Raw genomic sequence first — 27,568 nt, forward strand, 5'->3', positions numbered from 1 at the left:
CTACATAAACTAACATCTTCCTGTCAACTGTACATTTTTTGCATGATTATGTATGACATTATAATCACTTTTGCTTCCATCCTAGTATTTTTGTCAGACATCTTTGCTGAAAAAAGTCTCAAGCTTTGGGTGGCATAGCATCAAATTCGTTATGGGAACCACTCGATATGATTTGCGTAAAGTTTGGAAAAGTTGATATTTATCACCGCCTCCCACGCCACCTTCGCACCCCCCAAAGGTCCCCCGCTTGCCATTCATTTCGATGGTGAGATGGTGGCGGTTTCCTGTGCCATTGTATCATGCCAGACAGTCAAGCTGTGCCACGAGTTGCCGGAGCTCGTTCAGAGGTTACCTTTAAAACTACGTTTGAAATGTTTTTATTAATTTAGAAGCTGCAAATGCAATGCTCACTTGTTATTTATTAATTATATTTTTTCTTCCTAGGGCGGGCAAGGGAGTTCTGGTTGTCGGACATGCTGGAAATATGATCTCGCGTTATTGTGTCATTCTCAATAAAGTACTAAGATATGAAACGTTGATTTGAACCTTCTGACCAACTAGTGGGTCAGGCGGCACCCCACTCTCTGATTCATATCGCTTGATTTCTGATGATAGTTGACGATTATATCGACTGATTGCAATGGTATGAGATGATCTGACAACGCCCTGAATTGCACCCTCGTAAACGTTTTGTCTCTTGGGTGTGACTCGTGACTGGTCTGATGAATGTGGGCCGAAGGAGTTTTAAATAGTAGCCATGCGTTTTGCCTGAGCAGTGAACACCTTGTTTTATAGATTTGACAAGATACAAGTCTAAACGTGACAGGCAAATATTCTGTCGTTATATAAATGTATATTTTAAAAAGGCCAAACATAAGCAAACAATCTATGCGTTCATAAAAAAATGTTTGCTATTAGGCATACACGAAAGGCACATAATAATACACGTAGCAATCTAATGTTCGCTTGTAGCTAGTCAGTACGTGATAGTTTCAGACTTTTGTTACTTATTTATAAAGTGTCTAACGGCTCGCTATTGCAAGAGAGCGACAACTAGTCCGATTACGTGAACAATGTCAATATCACGTGTATGGCTTTTGTACTGTGCTGTACTGGTTCAACTCGGTAAGTGAAAGTAATAGCATCTAGACTGGATACGCCTTGCTAGGCTGTATCTGAAAACTCCATATCACATCACATGATTTCGATATACAACTATGAGTAACCAATATTTGCACCTTGGAGTTGGCTTGTCTCGTCCAGCTACCGGATGACCGGTTGAGGTTACTACAGGTTAGCTGTCATGCAGAGCTACACCCTATGATGCATCGTAAAAAATAAGGTCCCGAAGATGTCACACAGTTTCTCCAAACGCCACGCAGTGCACCCGTTACAAAGTGAAACCACTGAAAAGAGCTCGCTGTAGATATGACATGTATTCAACGTAATATTTTTCTAAACCACTGTTTTCCCATCAAGGTAAATGTTATCTATTTGATTTGTTCTACTATATGTTTGCCATGTGTTATGCATTCTAAGTGTTTTCCCCTACTATTTTGTATACAATGTTTGATTATCCAAATTCTGCTGTTGCCATTCTGTCTGTTGGGGGCATTGGCTCAGGGAAGGAGGAGAATGGCGGGGTCGGAGATTGACATCATTTGACAGGGTGACAATGAGGTAGAGAGCAGGGTGAAAGATTCAGATTAAGAGGCCTGAGGCTACAGAGACCAAATGACAGAGCAGGCCACCACTTACACACCTACAATTTAGGAAAGATCTACTGTAGGCCTGTATTCACAAAGTGTCTCAGAGTAGCATTGCTGGTGTAACAGTATAACTTTAGACCGGCCCCTCGCGAACCAGGGACCCTCTGCACACATCAACAACAGTCACCCACGAATCATCGTTACCCATCGCTCCGCAAAACCGCGGCCCTTGCAGAGCAAAGAGAACAACTACTTCAAGGTCTCAGAGCGAGTGACGTCACCGATTGAAACGCTATTTAGCGCGAACACCGCTAACCATTTCACATCCGTTACACTGGATTTAGGATTACTGATCAGGTACCCCTTGTCCATGTAATCAGCAGATGCAGCTGCTATTTCAGCACTGAGGACCAGTCCCCTGATTGAGATATTATTATAGGAAAAGGGCCATTTGGTAAATTATTGCGGAGATTATTTATCTTTATATTAAATTGCTGTGTCCATTAAATGTTATTATTGGGAACAGCGTGGAATTATATAAGGAACTATACAGTGCCTTCAAAGTATTCAGACCCCGTGACATTTTCCACATTTTGTTACATTACTGCCATATTCTAAAATTGATTAAATAAAACAATTTCCTCAGCAATCTACACACAATAGCCATCATGACAAAAATGAAAACAGGTTTTTAGACATTTTTGCAAATGTATTAAAAACATAAATACCTTATTTACATAAGTATTCAGACCCTTTGTTATGAGACTTGAAATTGAGCTCCGGTGCATCCTGTTTCCATTGATCATCCTTGAGATGTTTCTACAACTTGATTGGAGTCCACCTGTGGTAAATTCAATTGATTGGACATGATTTGGAAAGGCACACACCTGTCTATATAAGGTTTCACAGTTGACAGGGCATGTCATAGAAAAACCAAGCCATGAGTTCGAAGGAATTGTCAGTAGAGCTCCGAGACAGGATTTTGTCGATGCACAGACCTAAGGAAGGGTACCAAAACATTTGTGCAACATTGAAGTTCCCTAAGAAGACAGTGTCCTCCATTCTTAAATGGAAGCAGTTTGGAACCACCAAAACTCTTCCTAGAGCTGGCCGCCCGGCCAAACTGAGCAATCGGGGAGAAGGGCCTTGGTCATCTGTATGCAGTGATATGTGCATGCAAAGAGCAAACAATAAGCTGCACAAGAACTCACTACTGTAATGGCCCAGTGACTCATGTTTGCATCTCAATGTGAAAAAAAACTGTCTGCATGTTCTGCACAAAGAGGGCAACAGATGCTACTGAGCCAGATGTCTATATGTCAGGGGAGAAGCTCCAGGTGGCATCTGATTTTAAGTACCTTTGCATCATACTTGATTCCAACCTCTTTTAAAATGCAAGTGAAAAAGGTCATTCAAATAACCAAATTCAGCCTAGCTCATTTCCGATTTATACGAAATTGTTTGACTACAGAGGTAGCAAAGCTGTACTTCAAATCTATGATACTCCCCCACTTAACATACTGCTTGACTAGTTGGGCCCAAGCTTGCTGTACAACATTTAAACCCATTGTCTGTCTACAAACAGGCTCTCAAAGTGCTTGATAGGAAGCCCAATAGCCATCATCACTATTATATCCTCAGAAAGCATGCGCTCCTGAGTTGGAAAAATCTTGTGCAATACACAGAAGCATGTCTTGTATTCAAGATCCTAAATGGCCTGACTTCCCTTCCACTCAGTACTTTTGTTAAACAGAAAACCCAAACATGGCAGCAGATCCACAAGGTCTGCCATGAGAGGTGACTGTTCCCTTAAGGAAAATCACCTTTAGTCAATCTGCTTTCTCTGTGAGAGCTTCCCATGTCTGGAATACAATGCCATCAGACACACATACAGTTGAAGTCGGAAGTTTACATACACTTAGTTTTGAGTCATTAAAGCTAGTTTTTCAACCAATCCACAAATTTATTTTAAACTATAGTTTTGGCAAGTCGGTTAAGACATCTACTTTGTCCATGACACAAGTCATTTTTCCAACAATTGTTTACAGACAGATTATTTAACTTATTCACTGTATCACAATTCCAGTGGGTCAGAAGTTTTATATACACAGTTGACTGTGCCTTTAAACAGCTTGGTAAATTCCAGAAAATGATGTTATGGCTTTAGAAGCTTCTGATAGGCTAATTGACATCATTTGAGTCAATTGGAGGTGTACCTGTGGATGTATTTCAAGGCCTACCTTCAAACTCAGTGCCTCTTTGCTTGACATCATGGGAAAATCAAAAGAAATCAGCCAAGACCTCAGAAAAAAATGTATACCTCCACAAGTCTGGTTCATCCTTGGGAGAAATTTCCAAGGTACCACGTTCATCTGTACAAACAATACTATGCAAGTATAAACATTATGGGATCACCCAGCCGTCATACCGCTCAGGAAGGAGACGCGTTCTGTCTCCTAGAGATGAACGTACGTTGGTGCTGAGTTTAAATGTATTTGGCTAAGGTGTATGTAAACCTCCGACTTCAACTGTAACTGCACCCCCTATCACACTTCCACAAAAACATGAAGATATAGCTAAAGGTTAATCAGATTTGTGAACATAATCCCTAGCTGTGTATTGCTGCAAACACTGTTGCTTTTATGGATTTTTGTCTTGTTGCTTTTTGTGCTATGTTTCTCTGTCTGCATGCTACGTCTTGCTTGTCCTATGTTGCTCTGCATGTGCTCACTGCTCAATCATTGTCTGTATTGTAATTTAATAACCTGCCCATGACCCTCCCCTATTCAATTAAAAACATATATATACTAAATATATGGTAGTAATGGTAGATCATTGCTTTTCTTTAATTTCTCTATTTTCTAACCTAGACATGATCATACCTGCATCTGGAAACAAGTGTGGCCCTGCAGAGTACAAATCTAACACTGGTCAGTGCTGTCCAATGTGTGGAAAAGGTAAGGGCATCAAGGACTTGTTTACACTACTGTACATAATATACATTTATTTTAGTTCTATTGTAATGCAAAATTAAACTTCACACAATTATATTACATTGTTAAGGAATTAAACATAGTTTGATATCAAACTATAAACAAGACACTACATTGTAAATGCATGTACAATGTAATGGCATGTTTTGTTTTATTTTATTAGGTTTAGTTGTCCGCAAGGACTGTACATTGGAGTCCAGCACGTCCTGCATACCCTGTACAGGACAGACCTACATGAATGCAGCTAACGGATTGGACAAGTGCTTTCCCTGCAGTCCTTGTGATCCAGGTATTATGAGGGACCCTAATATTTTGGGGGGCCATAATATTTCAGGTATTTTGGGGGCCCTAAGTGACATTTGGTTGCCATTAAATTCTATTAATTTTGCCATGGGACAAAAATTGCCTACAATTCTACACATTTTGCCACATTATGCCATGGCCTGTGTCATATCATTATGATATGAAGAAAATTTATTTTGGAAGAACAGAATATTAGTGGGCCTATTGTACAGTGAAATCGGAAAGTATTCAGACCCCTTGACTTTTTCCACATTTTGTTACGTTACAGCCTTATTCTAAAATGGATTCAATCGTCCCCCCCCCCCCCCCCCCCCCTCCCCCCATCAATCTACACACAATACCTCATTATGACAAAGCAAAAACAGGTTTTTAGAATTACAGCCTTGAATCTTCGATTACAGCCTTGAATCTTCTTGGGTATGACGCTACAAGCTTAGCACACCTGTATTTGGGTAGTTCCTCCCATTCTTCTTTGTAGATCCCCTCAAGCTCTGTCAGGTTGGATGGGGAGTGTCGCTGCACTGTTATTTTCAGCCATTCCTGTGTTGTTTTGGCTGTGTGCTTAGGGTCGTTGTCCTAATGGAAGGTGAACCTTCGCCCCAGTCTGAGGTCATGAGAACACTGGAGCAGGTTTTCATCAAGGATCTCTCTGTACTTTGCTCCGTTCATCTTTCCCTCGATCCTGACTAGTCTCCCAGTCCCTGCTGCTGAAAAGCATCCCCACAGCATGATGCTGCGACCACCATGCTTCAACGTAGGGATTGTGCCAGGTTTCTTCCAGACGTGATGCTTGGCATTCAGACCAAAGAGTGCAATCTAGGTTTCATCAGACCAGAGAATCTTGTTTCTCATGGTCTGAGAGTCCTTTATGTGCCTTTTGGCAATCTCCAAGCAGGCTGTCATGTACCGTTTACTGAGGAATGGCTTCCGTCTGGCCACTCTACCATAAAGTCCTGATTGGTGGAGTGCTGCAGAGATGGTTGTCCTTCTGGATGGTTCTCCCATCTCCACAGAGGAACTCTGGATCTCTGTCAGTGACCATTGGATTCTTGGTCACCTCTCTGACAAAGGCCCTTCTCCCCTGATTGCTCAGTTTGGCCGGGCGGCCAGCTCTAGGAAGAGTCTTGGTGGTTCCAAAGTTCTTCCATTTAAGACTGATGGAGGCCACTGTGTTCTTGGGACCTTCAATGGTGCAGAAATGTTTTGGTACCCTTCCCCAGATCTGTGCCTCAACACAATCCTGTCTCGGAGCTCTACGAACAATTCCTTTGACCTCATGGCTTGTTTTTTGCTCTGACATGCACTGCCAACTGTGGGACCTTATATAGACAGGTGTGTGCGCCTTTCCTAATCCTGTACAATCAATTGAATTTACCACAGGTGGACTCCAATCAAGTTGTAGAAACATCTCAAGGGTGTCTAAAAACCTGTTATTGCTTTGTTATTATGGGGTATTGCGTGTAGATTGATAAGGATGTTATTTATTTAATCCATTTTAGAATAAGGCTGTAATGTAACATAATGAGGGAAAATGGAAGGGGTCTGAATACTTTCCGAAGGCACTGGATGTTATCTGGCTGGCTATGCTCCATACCATAGGCTTTAGGCTTGTTCATTTAGCTGACAAGATATGCTTATACGTCCCGTGCCATTGTTTTAGATTAGATTATTTTATACCAAGAAGAATATAATTGAATTTAGCTGAATAAAATCGAATGAATCATTTTCCCATTCCGGAGTGAGTGCGCAGATGAAGTGGCTATGTTGAGCGTAAAAGTGATCATTTGAAATGATCCCATTATCAAATGGGAAGGAACAGGGGCAGTAGAAAAAATCTATGCACGCCAATAGTGAATGGAGGCCGTGCGCTTTCCCGCTGGTCTGTTTTTCAATGATGCCTGCTAGGCTACTTTGGTTTTATAGCAGAGCTGTGTTTAATATGAGCAGCTGAGAAATACTTATAAGAACATTTACTTCACACCACACATCAACCACTGTGTGAGGAGCATGCAGCCTCTCGCTGTGCAACAGGTGATATTCTGCCCAAATATACTGCCCAACAGGTGATATACTGCCCAAATATACTGCCCAACAGGTGATATTCCGCCCAAACTCTGTATTCCATGGGCTGTCCCACCCTGTTCCTGCTGCTACCCAGTGTTTAATTTGGGAAACCAAGTGACATCTTTTCAGGAACATCGATAGTAACATGTTTTTGCAACAAAACATATTTCACTAAAACTGTTGACAGCCCCTCTTCACGCTAGTGAAAACAAATGAAGGATAGGAGATGGAAACGCTCAAGATATTCAGGAGCTAAGGCTAATGTGTCAGCCTATTAATTATACTGAACAAAAATATAAAATGCAACCTGTAACAATTTAAATGATTATAGGGGGACAATATATATATTTTAAACCTTTATTTAACTAGGCAAGTCGGTTAAGAACAAATTCTTATTTTACAATGACGGCCTACCCAGACCAAACCCTCCCCTAACCCAAGCTGAGCCAATTATGCACCACCCTATGGGACTCCCAATCACCGCCGGTTGTGATACAGCCCAGGATCGAACCAGGGTCATTAGGACCTGATGGTCGTTAACAAATTGGATACTAACAAAGCATGTCCAGAGTGCATAAAAGGAGATTTCCATGACTCAATGATCATGTGGAATTTGACTGCAGTCGTGACCCATGACCGCCGATGTGGCGGTAATACGGTCCCCGCAACAGCCCTAACTTCAGTCTGTTACACTACACAGTACTGCAGTCTGTTACACTACACAGTATTGCAGTCTGTTACACTACACAGTATTGCAGTCTGTTACACTACACAGTACTTCAGTCTGTTACACTACACAGTACTGCAGTCTGTTACACTACACAGTACTGCAGTCTGTTACACTACACAGTACTGCAGTCTGTTACACTACACAGTACTTCAGTCTGTTACACTACACAGTACTGCAGTCTGTTACACTACACAGTACTGCAGTCTGTTACACTACACAGTACTGCAGTCTGTTACACTACACAGTACTTCAGTCTGTTACACTACACAGTACTGCAGTCTGTTACACTACACAGTACTGCAGTCTGTTACACTACACAGTACTGCAGATGGTAATACTACACAGTACTGCAGTCTGTTATATTTTGTCATTTTCTTTGGTGGGTTGGGGGCCCCCTAGCGGCTTAGGGCTCTTAGTGACCGCTTATGTCACTTATGCCTCGAGCCGGCCCTGTGTCCAAGCCTCTTTGTGACTGATTCTTTAGACTAAAAAAAATGTAATGTCACCAGTGAACTTGCATGTAATTTTCTCTTCAATGTTTAACAACCAGAATGTATCACAGAAATGTTGCAAAACATGGTATGCAAGTTCAAAACCATGACCAAACCACATCTCAGGATATTAGACACAAGGAGGCATTAAAGAGCTGAAATAGGAATAATGTGTGACATGCAACCATTTTTGTGAGGGTAATTAATGAACTAAATCCAATTTGAATTAATTTGGTATAAGAAGATGTTTAATTGGACGAGCATGACTCCACTGGGGGAAATGAGCATATTTAATGAGCATATTTAATGAGCATATTTGCTTTATTGCAGATTTTATGATACTCACTTTTATACCTTTATTTAACCTGGCAAGTCAGTTAAGAACAAATTCTTATTTTCAATGCCTGTTCAGGGGGCAGAACAGCAGATTTGTACCTTGTCAGCTCAGGGATTTGAACTTGCAACCTTCCGGTTACTAGCCCAACACTCTAACTTTTTTTAATTTTTTTTTATTTCACCTTTATTTAACCAGGTAGGCTAGTTGAGAACAAGTTCTCATTTGCAACTGCGACCTGGCCAAGATAAGGCATAGCAGTGTGAACAGACAACACAGAGTTACACATGGAGTAAACAATTAACAAGTCAATAACACAGTAGAAAAAAGGGGAGTCTATATATACATTGTGTGCAAAAGGCATGAGAAGGTAGGCAAATAATTACAATTATGCAGATTAACACTGGAGTGATAAATGATCAGATGGTTATGTAAAGGTAGAGATAGAGATATTGGTGTGCAAAAGAGCAGAAAAATAAATAAATAAAAACAGTATGGGGATGAGGTAGGTGAAAATGGGTGGGCTATTTACCAATAGACTATGTACAGCTGCAGCGATCGGTTAGCTGCTCAGATAGCAGATGTTTGAAGTTGGTGAGGGAGATAAAAGTCTCCAACTTCAGCGATTTTTGCAATTCGTTCCAATCACAGGCAGCAGAGAACTGGAACGAAAGGCGGCCAAATGAGGTGTTGGCTTTAGGGATGATCAGTGAGATACACCTGCTGGAGCGCGTGCTACGGATGGGTGTTGCCATCGTAACCAGTGAACTGAGATAAGGCGGAGCTTTACCTAGCATGGACTTGTAGATGACCTGGAGCCAGTGGGTCTGGCGACGAATATGTAGCGAGGGCCAGCCGACTAGAGCATACAAGTCGCAGTGGTGGGTGGTATAAGGTGCTTTAGTGACAAAACGGATGGCACTGTGATAAACTGCATCCAGTTTGCTGAGTAGAGTGTTGGAAGCAATTTTGTAGATGACATCGCCGAAGTCGAGGATCGGTAGGATAGTCAGTTTTACTAGGGTAAGTTTGGCGGTGTGAGTGAAGGAGGCTTTGTTGCGGAATAGAAAGCCGACTCTTGATTTGACTTTCGATTGGAGATGTTTGATATGGGTCTGGAAGGAGAGTTTAGAGTCTAGCCAGACACCTAGGTACTTATAGATGTCCACATATTCAAGGTCGGAACCATCCAGGGTGGTGATGCTGGTCAGGCGTGCGGGTGCAGGCAGCGAACGGTTGAAAAGCATGCATTTGGTTTTACTAGCGTTTAAGAGCAGTTGGAGGCCACGGAAGGAGTGCTGTATGGCATTGAAGCTCGTTTGGAGGTTAGATAGCACTAGCAACTAACCACTAGGCTACCCTGCCGCCCCACATGAAAATCTGTCTCCAATTCAATGGAAACCTAGCTACTGAGGTTTGTACACAATATCTGCATGTTTTCTTTGTTTAATCATTAGGATCTTCTTCGGGCTGGTTTCCCCCAAGACTCCTTTCAGTTCATGCACCACATAAGGCAAATCCTTGCGATTAAAAAGAGTCCCCTGTAATCTTCCTTACTTTTATGTTTTCCAGGACAAGGTCTGTACATTTTGATGGCGTGTACTACTACAAGTAACTCTATTTGTCATGTTCTAAATGGATATTATTGTACCAGCTCCTCAGCTGGCAACGAGTGCACCTTTGCGCTAAGACATACACTTTGCTCTCCTGGACAGAGAGTTAAAGTACCGGGTATGTGTGTGTATATATAGTATGAAGTAAAGTTAATAAAATACCATTATTTTTCATTTTCAGAACTGTTATTGTCAATAGGAATTACTCACAGCATATTACATGTTATTCCTGTGCAGGAACAAAGACAACAGATACCGTGTGTGAGGAGTGTCAGCATGGTTCTTACTCACAACATGGTGTGAACTGCACTGCTTGGACTGAGTATGTTTTGGCTGGTTTCATTCCTATTTGTTAGAGACATTAACAATGGCTGGTTTGATCTGGATGACTACGCAAAAATATGGGATTTTAAGCCTTCTTCACACTGCAGGCCTTAATGCTTAAATCAGTTTTGTTTTGGAATACTGACTGTCCAAACTAAGTTACAAGTGACCAAATCGGATGTGTGTGTGTGTTCAGACAGCAGTCATTTGCTGACATGGCTAGCTAGTCGCCATCGTAATGACGGGTGTGTGCACACTGCGCAGTGGTGTCGTCTGATTGTTGGTGGTGCTCCTGCTTCCCATCACTCAGAAGTTATGTAACAACCTAAGGTGATGATAACAATGTGTCGTCATGGAAGTTTCCCAGTTGCTTTGAATGTTGAAAATCATAGTGTATAAACACTTTTAAAGCCTGAAAGGACAAAGATGATCCAACTTTCAAAACAAATCCTTTTTGGTTATCCACAGCAGTTAACTAGCTAGCTAGGTAGCTGTTTAACCTCCTAGCACATTTGTTTGTAAACAATTAACAAACTATTTAGCTACCACATTCATGTCAAACTGTCAACAAAATATGCCAAATACGTCTAAATACCACTTGAGGGCATTATAACTCAGATATTACTATTCAGACATGTCGCATGGCCTGGGAATCAGATTTGAATCTGACTCCAAACCACCTAAAATCAAGCCAATTGTGGCTTAAAATATCCAATTCCAAACTGATTCGGATATGCAAAAAAATTGGATTTGAGTCACTTCAAACTGCCAATGTGAACAAGGCTTTATAATCAATAACAATAATTGATTTACTTCAAGAATACATTAGATTGACTTGTCAATACTGGTTCATGTGGCTCAGTTGGTAAAGCATGGTGCTTGCAACGCCAGGGTTGTGGGTTCGGGGACCAGTATGGGGGAAACAATTATGAAAATGTATGCACTCACTACTAAGTCTCTCTGGATAAGAGCGTCTGTATAATGACGTAAATGTACTGTACTAGGGGAAACACTGCATTCAACAATTATTATGAGGATGATCAATAATATCATTGTTACCTAATCAGAGTTTTAAATGCCCAAATTAAGGAATAGTGACAACATTTTTATTTGAGAAACATTTGTAATATATTGAAATGAAATGCCTCTAGCCTTTACACTCACTGATATTGTCATTTGGCCTTCATAGATTTGTCTGTAAAAAAGATATATATATATATATATATATATATATACATTTGAAACAATGTTTGATGATCGCTAATATGATAATGGTTCAACTGCCTTGAAAAACTTTTATTTGTTCACCTTTTAGTTGTAAAGCCATTGGACAATACAAGACTGAAGATGGAAGTCAAACAAGAGATGTTGTTTGTGGAAAATCTGAGGAATCACTAAGGAATAGAGCCATTGTCTTAGTTCCATCTTCAGTTCTCCTTTTTGTAGTCTTTATTTTTGTCTTGTTTGTAACTAAAGGTTAGTCTTTTTTCGTTCTTTATTGTTCGGTTCCTTCTGCATGTCTGTGTTCTACATAATTAAGTTAATGAGTGGGTTTTGCTTCGCTCCTAACAATCGGGTAACTTTTGATTTGTTTTCAGGTAAAGAAACTAAAGGTTAGTTTAACATGTTTTACCCTTCTCCCCACATACTGTACATTACTGGCCCTCTCACTTTTCTAACAATGTATTACTTATAGATCTAGGCTATTCACTTTGCATCGCTTTGTTAACCCAATTCATTTTGCTATGTTTTCAGAAAATCAACTATCTCCTAAGGTACATTTCTATATTTTTGAGTTCCTTTCAAATGTAGGCTATTCTTAATCTAAGATTTGACTTATGTACAGCATTTGAACCACGTACAGCATTGTAGCAAATGTAGGTTTCTTAGATGGAATATCATTTAATTGTAGTAGTTTTCCATATTATGCACATTGCCGTAACTATACTGAATAATGACAAAGATTTTTTTGCAAAACTTAAATACCTTATTTACATAAGTATTCAGACCCTTTACTATGAGACTCGAAATTGAGCTCAGGTGGATCCTGTTTTTAATGATCATCCTTAAGATGTTTCTACAACTTGGAGTCCACCTGTGGTAAATTCAATTGATTGGACATGATTTAGAAAGGCACACACCTCTCTTTTTATAAGGTCACACAGTTGACAGTGTATATCAGAGCAAAAACCAAGACATGAGGTCAAAGCAATTGTCCGTAGAGCTCCGAGACAGGATTGTGTCGAGGCACAGATCTGGGGAACCGTACCAACACATTTCTGTAGCATTGAAGGTCCACAAGAACATTGTGGACTCCATCATTCTTAAATAGAAGAAGTTTGGAACCACCAAGACTCTTCCAATAGCTGGCCGCCCAGCCAAACGGAGCAATCAGGGGAGAAGGGCCTTGGTCAGGGAGGTGACCAAGAAACCAATGGTCACTCAATGGTCAATCTGACAGAGCTATCTAAAAATGTATCTTTCCAGAAATAAGTCTCTCACTGTTGCCGCCTGTTATAGACCCCCCCCCTCAGCTGTGCCCTGGACACCATATGTGAATTGATTGCCCCTCATCTATCTTCAGAGCTCGTACTGTTAGGTGACCTAAACTGGGATATGCTTAACACCCCGGCAGTCCTACAATCTAAGCTAGATGCCCTCAATCTCACACAAATGATCAAGGAAGCCATCAGGTACAACCCTAAATCCGTAATCATGGGCACCCTCATAGACATTATCCTGACCAACTTGCCCTCCAAATACACCTCTGCTGTTTTCAATCAGGATCTCGGCGATCCCTGCCTCATTGCCTGCATCCGCTATGGGTCCGCGGTCAAAAGACCACCCCTCACCACAGTCAAACGCTCCCTAAAACACTTCAGCGAGCAGGCCTTTCTAATCGACCTGGCCCGGGTATCCTGGAAGGATATTGACCTCATCCCGTCAGTCGAGGATGCCTGGTCATTCTTTAAAAGTAATTTCCTCACCATCTTAACTAAGCATGCACCATCTTAACTAAGAACAGATATAGCCCTTGGTTCACTCCAAGCCAGCACAAAAACATCCTGTGGCGGACTGCAATAGCATCGAATAGTCTCCGTGATATGCAAATGTTCAGGGATGTCAGGAACCAATACACGCAGTCAGTCAGGAAAGCGAAGGCTAGCTATTTCAAACAGAAATTTGCATCCTGTAGCTCTAACTCCAAAAAGTTTTGGGACACTGTAAAGTCCATGGATAACAAGAGCACCTCCTCCCAGCTGCCCACTGCACTGAGGCTAGGTAACACGGTCACAACCGATAAGTCAACGATAATTGAGAATTTCAATAAGCATTTCTCAATGGCTGGCCATGCTTTCCTCATGGCTACCCCAACCAACAGCTCCACACCCCCCGCAGCTACTTGCCCAAGCCTCCCCAGCTTCTCCTTCACCCAAATCCAGATAGCATACAGTCTAGTCAGACACCTAGGTATTTGTAGTTGTCCACATATTCTAAGTCAGAACCGTCCAGAGTAGTGATGCTGGGTGTGGGCAGCGAACGGTTGAAAAGCATGCATTTGGTTTTTACTAGCGTTTAAGAGCAGTTGGAGGCCACGGAAGGAGTGTTGTATGGTATTAAAGCTTGTTTGGAGGTTAGTTAACACAGTGTCCAAAGAAGGGACAGATGTATCCAGAATGGTGTCGTCAGCTGGGCTAGATAATCAGGACCCTCTCTTTCTAAAACTATCCGCCGCCATTGTTGCAACCCCTATTACCAGTCTGTTCAGCCTCTTTCATATCGTCCGAGATCCCTAAAGATAGAAAAGCTACCGCAGTCATCCCCTCTTCAAAGGGGGAGACACTCTAGACCCAAACTGTTACAGACCTATATCCATCCTGCCCTGCCTTTCTAAAGTCTTTGAAATCCAAGTTAATAAACAGATCACCGACCATTTTGAATCCCACCGTACCTTCTCCGCTGTGCAATCCGGCTTCCGAGCTGGTCACGGGTGCACCTCAGCCACGCTCAAGGTCCTAAACGATATCATAACCGCTATCGATAAAAGACAGTACTGTGCAGCCGTCTTTATCAACCTGGCCAAGGCTTTCGATTGTCAATCACCGTACTCTTATCGGCAGACTCAACAGCCTTGGTTTCTCAAATGACTGCCTCGCGTGGTTCACCGAACAACTTCTCAGACAGAGTTCAGTGTGTCAAATCGTAGGGCCTGTTGTCCAGACCTCTGGCAGTCTATGGGGGTACCACAGGGTTCAATTCTTGGGCAGACTCTTTTTCTCTGATTCCCTGATCCATCTCTACACAGACGACACCATTCTGGATACATCTGTCCCTTCTTTGGACACTGTGTTAACTAACCTCCAAACAAGCTTTAATACCATAACACTCCTTCCGTGGCCTCCAACTGCTCTTAAACGCTAGTAAAAACCAAATGCATGCTTTTCAACCGTTCGCTGCCCACACCCGCCCGCCCGACTAGCATCACTACTCTGGACGGTTCTGACTTAGAATATGTGGACAACAACAAATACCTAGGTGTCTGACTAGACTGTAAACTCTCCTTCCAGACTCATATTAAACATCTCCAATCCAAAATGAAATCTAGAATCAGTTTCCTATTTCGCAACAAAGCCTCCTTCACTTACGCCGCCAAACCTATCCTAGTAAAACTGACTATCCTACTGATCCTCGACTTCGGCGATGTCATCTACAAAATAGCTTCCAACACTCTACTCAGCAAACTGGATGCAGTCTATAACAGTGCCATCCATTTGTTACCAAAGCCCCTTATACCACCCACCACTGCGACCTGTATGCTCTAGTCGGCTGGCCCTCGCTTCATATTCTTCGCCAGACCCACTGGCTCCAGGTCATCTATAAGTGTATGCTAGATAAAGGTCCACCTTATCTCAGCTCATTGGTCACGATAACACCCACCTGTAGCATGCGCTCCAGCAGGTATATCTCACTGGTCATCCCCAAAGCCAACACCTCTTTGGCCGCCTTTCCTTACAGTTCTCTGCTGCCAGTGACTGGAACTAATTGCAAAAATCGCTGAAGCTGGAGTCTTATCTCCCTCACTAACTTTAAACATCAGCTATCTGAGCAGCTAACCGATCGCTGCAGCTGTACATAGCCCATCTGTAAATAGCCCGCCCAATCTACTTACCTCATCCCCATATTGTTTTTTTTGTGTGTTTTTTTAATTATTATGTTTCCACTCTTATCCCCAATTTCGTGGTATCCAATTGGTAGTAGTTACTGTCTTGTCTCATCGCTGCAACTCCCGTACGAACTCGGGAGAGGCGAAGGTCGAGAGCCATGCGTCCTCCGAAACACAACCCAACCAAGCCGCACTGCTTCTTGACACAACGCACATCCAACCCGGAAGCCAGCTGCACCAAGGAAACACCATACACCTAGCGACCCGGTCAGCGTGCACTGCGCCCGGCCCGCCACAGGAGTTGCTAGTGCGCGATGAGACAAGGAAATCCTTGCAGGCCAAACCCTCCCTAACCCGGACCTAGCTGGGCCAATGGTGCGCGGCCCCATTGGCCTCCCGGTCACGGCCGGCTGCAGCAGAACCTGGACTCGAACCGAGAATTAGACCACTGCGCCACCCGGGAGCCCCCCCATATTGTTTTTATGTACTTTTCTGCTATTTTGCACACCAGTATTTCTACTTGTACAAGATCATCTATCACACCAGTGTTCATTTGCTAAATTGTAAGTACTTCGCTACTATGGCCTATTTATTGCCTTACCTCCTCACTTACCTCCTCACATGGAGTCATTAACTCGTTTTTCAACCACCCCACACATTTCTTGTTAACAAACTATAGTTTTGGCAAGTCGGTTAGGACATCTACTTTGTGCATGACAAGTAATTTTTCCAACAATTGTTTACAGACAGATTATTTCACTTATAATTCCCTGTATCACAATTCCAGTGGGTCAGAAGTTTACATACACTAAGTTGACTGTGCCTTTAAACAACATGGAAAATTCCAGAAAATTATGTCATTGCTTTAGAAGTTTCTGATAGGCTAATTGACATCATTTGAGTCAATTGGAGGTGTATCTGTGGATGTATTTCAAGGCCTACCTTCAAACCTAGTGCCTCTTTACTTGACATCATGGGAAAATGAAACAAAATCAGCCAAGACTTCAGAAAAAAATTGTAGACCTCCACAAGTCTGGTTCATCCTTGGGAGCAATTTCCAAATGCCTGAAGGTACCACGTTCATCTGTACAAACAATAGTACGCAAGTATTAACACCTTGGGACCAAGCAGCCGTCATACCGCTCAGGAAGGAGACGCGTTCTGTCTCCTAGAGATGAACGTACTTTGGTGTGAAAAGTGCAAATCAATCCCAGAACAACAGCAAAGGATCTTGTGAAGATGCTGGAGGAAACGGGTACAAAAGTATCTATATCCACAGTAAAACGAGTCCTAGATCGACATAACCTTAAAGGCACCTCAGAAAGGAAGAAGCCACTGCTCCAAAACCGCAATAAAAAAGGCAGACTACGGTTTGCAACTGCACATGGGGACAAAGATCGTACTTTTTGGAGAAATGGCCTCTAGTCTGATGAAACAAAAATCGAACTGTTTGGCCATAATGAACATTGTTATGTTTGGAGGAAAAAGGGGGATGCTTGCAAGCCGAAGAAGACCATTCCAACCGTGAAGCAGGGGGGGGTGCATTGCTGCAGGAGGGACTGGTGCATTTCACAAAATAGATGGCATCACGAGGAAAGAAAATTATGTGGATATATTGAAGCAACATCTCAAGACCTCAGTCAGGAAGTTAAAGCTTGGTCACAAATGGGGTTTTCCAAATGGACAATGACCCCAAGCATACTTCCAAAGTTGTGGCAAAATGGCTTAAGGACAACAAAGTCAAGGTATTGGAGTGGCCATCACGAAGCACTGACCTCAATCCTATACAAAATTTGTGGGCAGAACTGAAAATGTGTGTGCGAGCAAGGAGGCCGACAAACCGGACTCCATTTACACCAGCTCTGTCAGGAGGAATGGGTCAAAATTCACCCAACTTATTGTGGGAAACTTGTGGAAGGCTACCCGAAATGTTTCACCCAAGTTAAACAATTTAAAGGCAATGCTACCAAATACTAATTGAGTGTATGTAAACTTCTGACCCACTGGGAATGTGATGAAAGAAATAAAAGCTGAAATAAATAATTCTCTCTACTATTGTTCTGACATTTCACATTCTTAAAATAAAGTGGTGATCCTAACTGACCTAAGACTGGGAAATTTTTACTAGGATTAAATGTCAGGAATTGTGAAAAACAGAGTGTTAAGGTTTTCTTGCAGTGAAAGAGAGGCGGACCAAAATGCTGCGTGGTTATTTTGATTCATGGTTCTTTAGTAAAGAAACTACACATGAACAAACTAACAAAACAAGAAACGTGACGTGAAAACCTAAACAGCCTTATTTATTTTTATAAAAAATTATTTATTATCATCAATACCATTCATTCTTTACAACTCATAATTTCCATACAAACTCAAATAGTGGTATTTTAATTTAAACAAAACAAAAACCCCAAACAAAACCTCGGGAGCATCTTCCCTCCCCGTCATCCTACAAACTACCTTTCCCTATCTCCCCGTCCCTAATCTATCCCCTTACAAATCTAAATGACACCCAGCCCCAAACCCCCCTTCCACCTCTCCCGGGCAGCATGCTGCCCCCACTTCCTCTCCTCCCTCTTCATCCTCCCCCTCAAATCTCCTTCCACCCTCCTCACTATCCCTTCCACCCCCCAATCTCTCCCTGTCTTCACCATGTTCTGCCTGGCTTCCCACAGCCCCCGTTTAAAGAGACTCATGAGAAGCCAGATCAGAAACCTGTCCCTATCCGTCCCTCTCGCTCTCCCTACACCTCTCTCTAACCTGGCCCACGTCAATACAAAATCCCCCCTTACCAAACCTAACAACACCCGTGCCCTAGCCCATACTACTCCGGCAAAGGCACAGTCCCAAAAGACATGGCGCACAGTCTCCTCCCTGCCACAAGAAGATCTTGGACAGGTGGGGGATTGCACCAAACTATACCGGTACATGATGGAACGTACCGGCAAGCACTTATGGAGGCTCAACCAATTCAGGTCCTTGAGCCTGTTGTCCAGACCCCGCGCCTGCACTCCCTCCCAGACCACTTCCGAGATGCCCACTACAGGCGCCGGACTCCCTGCCTTTCTGACCTCCTCGTACAGGTGCCTGTGATCTAAACCTACTCGGGCAACTTCAACCTTAGGGTGCGCACGCAGCCACTTGGCCGCATGACCAAAGTGCCACGGCAGCTGTTCCGCCCGAGGACCCGTGTTAGACCACACCATTACGCTTCTCGCCTGATACGAGAAGAACACCCGCAGGAGGTAACCGGATGGGTGTATCACTGGGTGAGCAAGCTCCGTTAACAAGAAAGAAACAAAAATTGCGTCCAGCTTGAGGGGGAAATGTGGTACCCCCCTACCTCCCTCCCCGATGGGACAAAGCATGCGTGCCCTGGCGACCCACTCGCACCTGCCACTCCACATGAACTGAAACACAAGCCTCACTAGAGGCCTCCTCAGACTAGCCGGCAATGGGTAGATGTACGCCAAATACAAAAGAGACGGCAACACATCCACCTTTAGAACCAGGACTTTGCCCATAAAAGACATACCTAGCCTTCCACATTGCTAGCTTCCTCTGTACCACTGCGATACGCATGTTCCAGTTTAGCGTCGCTGAGCCGGAGGTCTCAAAATGGACCCCGAGAATCCTCAGGGCCCCCTCACAGAGAGATAACCCCCCGGGCACATCCGTTCTACCGCGCCATCTTCCGAAAAACGTGACGGAAGACTTTGCATGGTTCAGAACTGCTCCCGACGCTCGGGTGAAATCCCCAAAGATGGCAAGGGACCTTGTCAGGCACGAGTCCTTGCACAGCAGCAAGGAAGTGTCGTCGGCGTACTGCGTCATCTTAACACGCAGCCCACCACTTCCAGGGATCAACAAGCCTTCCACCCCTGTGTCTGCCCTAATGGCAGCCCCCAGAGGCTCCATGTACAGAAGGAAGAGGAGAGCCGGGAGTGGGCACCCCTGCCTGACCCCAGACGAGAGGTCAAAAACGTCACCCAAGTGACTATTTACACTAACTCGGCACCCCGCTCCGACATATAATGTACGAATCCATCCTATGAACTTCTCCCCAAATCCTAATCGACCTAACACTCTGAATTAAAATGATCTATTCACGCGATCAAAGGCTTTCGCCTGATCTAGCGCTGCTACCATTAAAGGCAGTCCTCTATCTTCAACCCAAGCGATGGAGTCCCTGATTAACTGTAGGTTCCATCTAATAGAGCGGCCCTCTACCCCGCACGTCTGATCCTCATGGACGACGTAGGGAAGGGCTGTGCGCAACCGGTCTGCTAAAACCTTTGCAAGTAGCTTGTAATCTACACACAGCATGGTCAACGGCCGCCAGTTGCCAAGGTCTGTTACTTCCCCCTTCTTATATAAAAGTGACAGCACACCAACAGCCATTGATCCCCCCGGGACCCCCGTCTCAAGGATGGCCTTCAAGACTTCGAGGACCACTGGTCCAAGTATACCCCAAAACTTGAGATAAAACTCAGCCGGCAGCCCATCTATCCCAGGCACCTTCCCTTTTCCCATCCTCCTAAGAGCGCTCTCAACCTCTTCTAGTGAGATCTGGGCCTCCATCACTTCTCTAATGTCCTCCGGCAACCGCCTGGACAAGTGTTCTAAAAACACATTTCCCTGCTCTACATCTATTTCCCTTTCCTTAAATAAACCTTGGAAATGATCAGTTGTCACCCTGATCATATCCTCTGGTTCTCTAACTATACTACCATTTTCTTCCCTAACGCCATGCATTACCTTCCTACTCTGTCTGGCCCTAACCGACTTAAAGAACATAGCAGAACAAGTCTCATTGTGTTCTAGAAAGCCACTATGCGCACGCTCCAGGAAAGCTCGAGCCTTCCGCTCCTGCAACTCCCTGAGCTGCGCCTTTAGGGTTGCGGATCTCTCCCAGTCAAACGACCCGCCGAGGTTGCCTGCCTCGTACTCGAGTCCAATTAACCTTTGGATACGATCCACCTCCCTCCTCTCCTCCCTTTTTTTCCTCTTGCAATACCCTATTATAAAAGCCCTAATCCTCACCTTAACTAATTCCCACCACTTTAACACCCCCTCGCACATGGACCGGAGACCCTCAAGCCTCCAAAAGAAACCATAAAACCCGTCAACAAAAGCCTGCTCCTCCAGCACATCCCGATCTAGTTTCCAGTACCCCCTACCAAAGAGGCAGACTGGCGACCCCACCTGCAGGAGCACCCCGTCGTGATCCGAAAAGAAAACAGGCAACAGCCGCCCAGACAACTTACCCAAAGACCTGGGTACAAAAATATAGTCGAGCCTCCGCTCAACCCCCCTGGAGTTGCGCCATGTAGGACCGTCCATTTTCGGAGTAGTGTGCAGACCACCATCTACCAGACCATGGCAAGCCATTAGCCTGGCAATGGCGCCTGCACTGCTATCCCCCCCCTCTTCCTAAATCTGTATTAAAATCCCCCCCTATCACTAATTTCCTATTTGTGACACACAGGGGCGTCAGACAGTCCACCATCTCCCTCCTGTCTGCCACCACCTGTGGTCCATACACCACCACTAATCTAAAATTACAATCCCTTATCGTGACATCCACCCCTATAACCCTCCCCTGCATTACCACAAAAGAATCCTCCACTTTAACCTCCCTGTGCCCACACAAAATCCCTACCCCCGATGAGTGTTTGGCTCCGGGGTGCCCTGCACCCTGGGTCTACCCCCACAATCCTCCCCCTCCCCAGTGCTGCAGCTGGATTGGAAAAAATTCGGGGAGGCTGAGTCCCCAAACAAAAAACTCCCCACCTCCTCCTGTACCCAGTCCTGAGTCTTGTTAGGTGTGTCCCCACCCAACAGATATTGAGAGCCTGTGGAAACCAGCAGCAACCCAGAGGTTTCTCCCACCCCCATCACTCTCTTGGCCATCCCCTCCCTCTCACTGTCGGCCAATCGCTCCCTCCTCTTCATTCTCTTCTTTGGTGATGACGGCAGTGGAGAGATACCACCCCCCCCCCCCCGCCAGCTCCTCCACCATGCCCCTCATCTCTTCCACCAGGGCACATTCCCCCCAGTCCACTTGCTCTTCCACCGTCTCCTTCTCCACCACTCCTCCATCGCTTTCTTCTCTCTCATGCTCCTCCACTCGGTTGCCTTCTTCCGCCGCTTTTCCTGGTTCTCCTACTCCCGTGCCTTCCGTTTCCTTCTCTCTTCCTTCCGCCGCTTCTTGCTCCTCCTCCTTCCTTGTGGCCTTCCCCTCTGGACCTGTACTCTGATCATGAGGCGTGCTTCCTTCCCCTCCTCTTCTTCCCCCATCCCCCGCCCCTGCTCCCCCCCAGCCGCAGACGCATATGACCGCTGACGGGCCGGGCACCCCCGCCACAGGTGTGCTGACGAGCCACACCCATGGCACGTCTTAGGCTTGTCACAATCCCTCGCCTCGTGATCCTCAGATGCACAAAATCTGCATTTTCTTGTACTGCATGAGGCGAATATGTGACCGTAGGCCATACAGCGTCTGCAAAATGGGGGCTGACGTGCATAAAACAACGTCCCCCTGTCAGCCCCTAGGGAGAACATAGCAGGAGGATGGAGGTAGCCACCATGTCCCTTTGGGTCCTCTCTGAGGAGGGCCTGGAAACCTCTCCTCCCATTCCAAAACCCAAGGGAGTCTTTGAGGTGCCTTGCTGAGGAGACGTTATCCATATATCTCCCCAGAAAAGCCCTCACCTCTTCGTCCTTAACGTAAGGGTTGTAAATGTTGACAGTTACAACCCTAAAGTTATTCTTCGCCAGGCTTGTTATTTCGTAGTGGCACATCGGCCTCTCACCTCCCACTGCTCTTGCCCTTCTCAGGATATCATCGTGTTTTACCTCTGTATATAGTGCCACGTCGTATGCTCCCTCCAACGAGTTGCCTTGGAAACAAAACACGTCCTTCACCGTCAGCTTTAGAATCCCCATCAATATTATCCTTCCAAAAGTTTCCCGTCCTAAAGGCTCCATCTCCTTTTCCTTCCAAGCAAACCTAATCGTGTTAGCCAGCCCAATCCCAGGGACCGACCGTGTTGATGTATTTAGCACCATCTCCGCAAGGAGAATGGCGCTCGTTCTCTTCTCTTCCAAAACAAGTGAAAAGAAAAAAAACAAATGACTGCGCCTATCTGGTGCAAAACACAGAGACAGGAACAATCACCCACGAAACACTCAAAGAATATGGCTGCCTAAATATGGTTCCCAATCAGAGACAACGATAAACACCTGCCTCTGATTGAGAACCACTCCAGGCAACCATAGACTTTCCTAGATAACCCCACTATACCACAATCCCAATACCTACAAAAACCCCAAGACAAAACACACCACATAATAAACCCATGTCACACCCTGGCCTGACCAAAATAATAAAGAAAACACAAAATACTTCGACCAGGGCGTGACACAGAGTTTAAATGTATTTGGCTAAGGTGTATGTAAACTTCCGACTTCAACTGTGTGTGTGTGTGTATGTACACACACACACACGTCTGATTTTACACAACTTAAACCAGGTAGAAAATGTGTAGAAATCAAGGAGTTTTTAAAATATAAATGTAATCTCTGAAATGTGTATTGAAACACAGTGCTATTAGCAGCGCTATGTTGGTTGATTTTGTGTCTCAAACCAGTGAGTTTAATAGGAGTTCTTCATCAAGAATATGGCCAAAATGAAATGATTGAAAGAGGTGGGAATATTGTTCCCCCGTAATGTAATTTCTACATTTACTATCAATATAGCATCACAAATAGTTTTCCGATACAAATATTGGGTTGTGTCTAACCCAACCTGGTTCAATATGGGTCCCGAGGCAAAACTAGTTGAAAATCACTGCCATAGTGCAACTTGTACCAAATGTATTTTATAGCAATGGTTAATGAATTATATTTATATTGTAGCTTCCTGTAGAGGAAACGGGTTTTCACGAACGTTCACCGTAAGTAAACATTTGCCTTTCTTCTTCCAAATGATTATGTTAATGCTCACGTAGTATGCATAAAAAGTAACAAATCATTAATATTTTGAAATTAACAGAGTGGCGGTCGAAGAGCTTCACAGTGAAACTATACCTCAACTGTGACAACTGGCCAAGGGCGACAGAGCAAGGACTGACAAGGAATATTTTCCACATTTTGTTACATTACAGCCTCATTTCTAAAATGTATTCAGTTGTTAGAAATGTTTGCAAATGTATAAAATAAAAACCTGGAAATTTTCACAGGTATTCAGACCCTTTACTCAGTACTTTGTTGAAGCACATTTGGCAGCTATTGCAGCCTTGAGTCTTCTTGGGTATGACACTACAAGCTGTAGTGTCATACTTAAAAATCATACAATGTGATTTTCTGGATTTTTGTTTTAGATTCCGTCTCTCACAGTTGAAGTGTACCTATGATTAAAAATTACAGACCTCTACATGCTTTGTAAGTAGGAAAACCTGCAAAATCGGCAGTAATATCAAATACTTGTTCTCCCCACTGTATATTTAATACATTTGCAAACATTTCATTTGCCATTATGGGGTATTGTGTGAAGATGAGGATAAAACTATTCTATACATTTTCAAATAAGGCTGTAATGTAACAAAATGTGGGAAAATATTTTCAGAAGGCAATGCATGTTTCCATTAACTTGTCCAGTGATAATATTTTTGGGTTGACATTTAGAAAGTAGATGTGAGACAATTGCTTTGCTACAGTGTGTTTCCATTGAACTGTCATGTCGATAAAAACAGCTGGATGTAATGACATCACATCTTTCGCTAAAACTAATAAAAAACAGTGGTTCCATTATCCATTTAAGCAAATTGCGCATTAATGCGACAGCCTGTATGCCATCCCACTTAGGTAGCCTGTGTTGTGTTCAGTAATATGGTATGATAGCTCAGTTAAGTATTGAATACTGTTGCTTTAATAATGTATCAGGCACTGAGGTGTGAGGATTGGATGAGTGAGTTTTCTACGAGTTGTTTATCTGAAGTAAAGACGTTCAGTTTAATTGCGCAACAAGCCGCCGTGCATTTGTAACAGCCTGCAAAAGCCAACATGAATATAATGCCATAATTGAATTAATATTTTCCATATTCTAATAATGGGCCAACATAACGCCATGGTGAAATCTGAAATAATTGGATGTGGGAACTTGCATTCCGCCAACCAGTAAAGCAAGGACAAAACATTTTATAGTTGAAAAAGTGGATTTTTATATTTTTTATATTTTTATTTAACCAGGTAGGCAAGTTGAGAACAAGTTCTCATTTACAATTGCATCCTGACCAAGATAAAGCAAAGCAGTTCGACACATACAACGACACAGAGTTACACATGGAGTAAAACAAACATACAGTCAATAATACAGTATAAACAAGTCTATATACGATGTGAGCAAATGAGGTGAGATAAGGGAGGTAAAGGCAAAAAAAGGCCATGGTGGCAAAGTAAATACAATATAGCAAGTAAAACACTAGAAATAAAAAATAATGGGGTGCAAAGGAGCAAAATTAATTAATTAATTAAATACAGTAGGGAAAGAGGTAGTTGTTTGGGCAAAATTATAGGTGGGCTATGTACAGGTGCAGTAATCTGTGAGCTGCTCTGACAGTTGGTGCTTAAAGCTAGTGAGGGAGATAAGTGTTTCCAGTTTCAGAGATTTTTGTAGTTCGTTCCAGTCATTTGCAGCAGAGAACTGGAAGGAGAGGCGGCCAAAGAAAGAATGTGTTTTGTGGGTGACTAGAGAGATATACCTGCTGGAGCGTGTGCTACAGGTGGGAGATGCTATGGTGACCAGCGAGCTGAGATAAGGGGGGACTTTACCTAGCAGGGTCTTGTAGATGACATGGAGCCAGTGGGTTTGGCGACGAGTATGAAGCAAGGGCCAGCCAACGAGAGCGTACAGGTCGCAATGGTGGGTAGTATATGGGGCTTTGGTGACAAAACGGATTGCACTGTGATAGACTGCATCCAATTTGTTGAGTAGGGTATTGGAGGCTATTTTGTAAATGACATCGCCAAAGTCGAGGATTGGTAGGATGATTTAGCAAGTGTAAGGCGTGGATATAAAGATGAGCCGAATAACTTATCTCTTAGATAATTCATATTTAATATCCAGGTGCTAGCTTCACATAGAACAAGTGTTCAACTGACGAGGTATCCCCTTTCCATTCCCAATAACCTTTTCCCAGGTCAAGTATTGCGTAGAGGGATAATGCCCTCTCCTGGTAAGGAGACATTAACAGTACATTCAACATACCATCCCTGCTAAAAAAAATAAACATTTTATAGTTACTTATAAATGTATAAGTAAATAATTATGAAGCATGTTACCTTCATACAGTTCGTTGTTCGGGGATAAAACATGTCAGTAATCCATTGTTATTTGTAAAAAGGCCGTCCTGCTCCTCTCGTCTCCACCGAACTTCCCCTCAGAGTTCCTCCAGTTTCCCTTATATCCTGTTAGTTTGGCTGCTCAGCCCACCTAAAAAAGATCCTCACCCGTCATTGCCCTGCCATTTCCAACCAATCAGAGCGCTTGGAAATGTGCATCTGGACACTGCACCCGCCCACTCAGGTCAGAGTGTTATTGTCGTCCGAAGGGAAAAGACGCATGTTTCTGAGGACTTTTTATTGTCGACAGTAACACGAATGTCTGAATGTTGTCTGTGCATCGAAATGTAAGTTGCAGGGTGGTTTATTGGGCTCCCGAGTAGCGCAGCGGTCTAAGGCACTGCTTGAGGCGTCACAACAGACACCCTGGTTCGAATCCAGGCTGTATCACAACCGGTCGTGATTTTGAGTCCCATAGAGCGGCGCACAATTGGCCCAGCACCGGCTGGTGTAGGCCGTCATTATAAATAAGAATTCGTTCTTAACTGACTTGCCTAGTTAAATAAAGGGTTAAATAAACTGGTAATTACCACGAATGACTTAGTTACTTTGATAACTTCCAGACATATGGCTGTTTCTCTTCTTTAATGTTAGAGTTGCCAATATTACTTTGCTTAATGTTTATCGTATGTAGTATTATTCCTACTGCCTGAGTGTTATTGCATTGTTTGCCCAAGTACTTTAATTTTTTTGTTGTTGTATTGGTAAACAGTCTTTTACATGCACAAGCTACTACAGCGTTTTCCAAAGTAGCCTTTATGAAGGAGTTTTGTTCGCCTTGCCATGGGTGACCCAGACAGTTCTGGGAGCTTGCTCATGCACAGAGTAATTTACCACCCTTCAGCCTGGAGGATTCTCACACAAAGCTGGATAAAGAGCGCGTGCCATAAATCTTGACCGTTTGTCAATCCAAGTAATTGGTTTCTCTTTCTCTCTCATTCACAAGGTGAATGTTTTTTTTTTTTCAATTTAAAGTTTATTAAGTTTTCTTGTTTTTCAATCAACCAACAAAACACATTCCACATTCACAGATGTGACAGGCTTTAAAAAAATAAAAAATACAAAAATAATAATACTTTTGAAAAAATAAAAATAAAATTAAAATGAATGATAAAGTCAAATAAAAGCATTTATTTTTCTTAATCTATATATTTTCCTTGTTGTTTAAGTTTGTTTATATTGATGCTGTGTTTATAGCCCTTTATAGACATGTTGTAAGTGTAATGCCATTTATTCATGTATATATGTATATTGAATAGTTATAACCATTAACTAATACTGTTTACATGTCTTTGTCTTATACAACAATACGATTCCAAGTAATTCAGATGACCAAAATCATATAAACATCTTCAAAGGAAACAGCTGTGTCTGTGTTTGTTGTGGTGACTGTCAAGAGTACAGTGGTGTTTTAACTGTACAGCCCTATAGAGGGCAGA

General features: G+C 43.3%; 1 protein-coding gene across 5 annotated transcripts; it reads left to right on the forward strand.

The window, feature by feature from the left end:
* Positions 1-209: 209 nt before the first annotated feature.
* On the forward strand, positions 210-27,491 carry LOC110532768 (tumor necrosis factor receptor superfamily member 14). Of its 5 annotated transcripts, XM_090185354.1 has the most exons (10): positions 210-347; positions 4,580-4,666; positions 4,866-4,991; positions 10,197-10,355; positions 10,475-10,559; positions 11,877-12,037; positions 12,160-12,174; positions 12,317-12,336; positions 23,646-23,683; positions 23,782-27,491. In XM_090185354.1, the coding sequence occupies exons 1-10, from the start codon at positions 263-265 to the stop codon at positions 23,825-23,827; spliced, it is 822 nt and encodes a 273-aa protein (XP_090041480.1). In that variant the 5' UTR covers positions 210-262; the 3' UTR covers positions 23,828-27,491. The 5 variants fall into 5 exon arrangements, with proteins under 5 accessions (XP_090041480.1, XP_090041477.1, XP_090041482.1 ...); XM_090185356.1 differs by lacking the exons at positions 23,646-23,683; positions 23,782-27,491 and adding an exon at positions 15,818-17,833 and having other exon boundaries at positions 219-347; XM_090185351.1 differs by lacking the exons at positions 12,317-12,336; positions 23,646-23,683; positions 23,782-27,491 and adding an exon at positions 15,818-17,833 and having other exon boundaries at positions 214-347.
* The last annotated feature ends 77 nt before the right edge of the window (positions 27,492-27,568 follow it).

The sequence above is a fragment of the Oncorhynchus mykiss genome, chromosome 9 (genome assembly GCF_057628025.1).
Source record: "Oncorhynchus mykiss isolate SJ-2025 chromosome 9, ASM5762802v1, whole genome shotgun sequence".
NCBI classification, from domain to species: Eukaryota; Metazoa; Chordata; class Actinopteri; order Salmoniformes; family Salmonidae; genus Oncorhynchus; species Oncorhynchus mykiss.

Coding starts and splice junctions, on each gene's coding strand:
- LOC110532768 (XM_090185351.1), top strand. CDS start 263: ATGGTGAGATGGTGGCGGTTTCCTGTGCCATTGTATCATGCCAGACAG. Junction 348..4,579: donor TTGCCGGAGCTCGTTCAGAG/GTTACCTTTAAA, acceptor TTTCTAACCTAG/ACATGATCATACCTGCATCT. Junction 10,560..11,876: donor AACTGCACTGCTTGGACTGA/GTATGTTTTGGC, acceptor TTCACCTTTTAG/TTGTAAAGCCATTGGACAAT.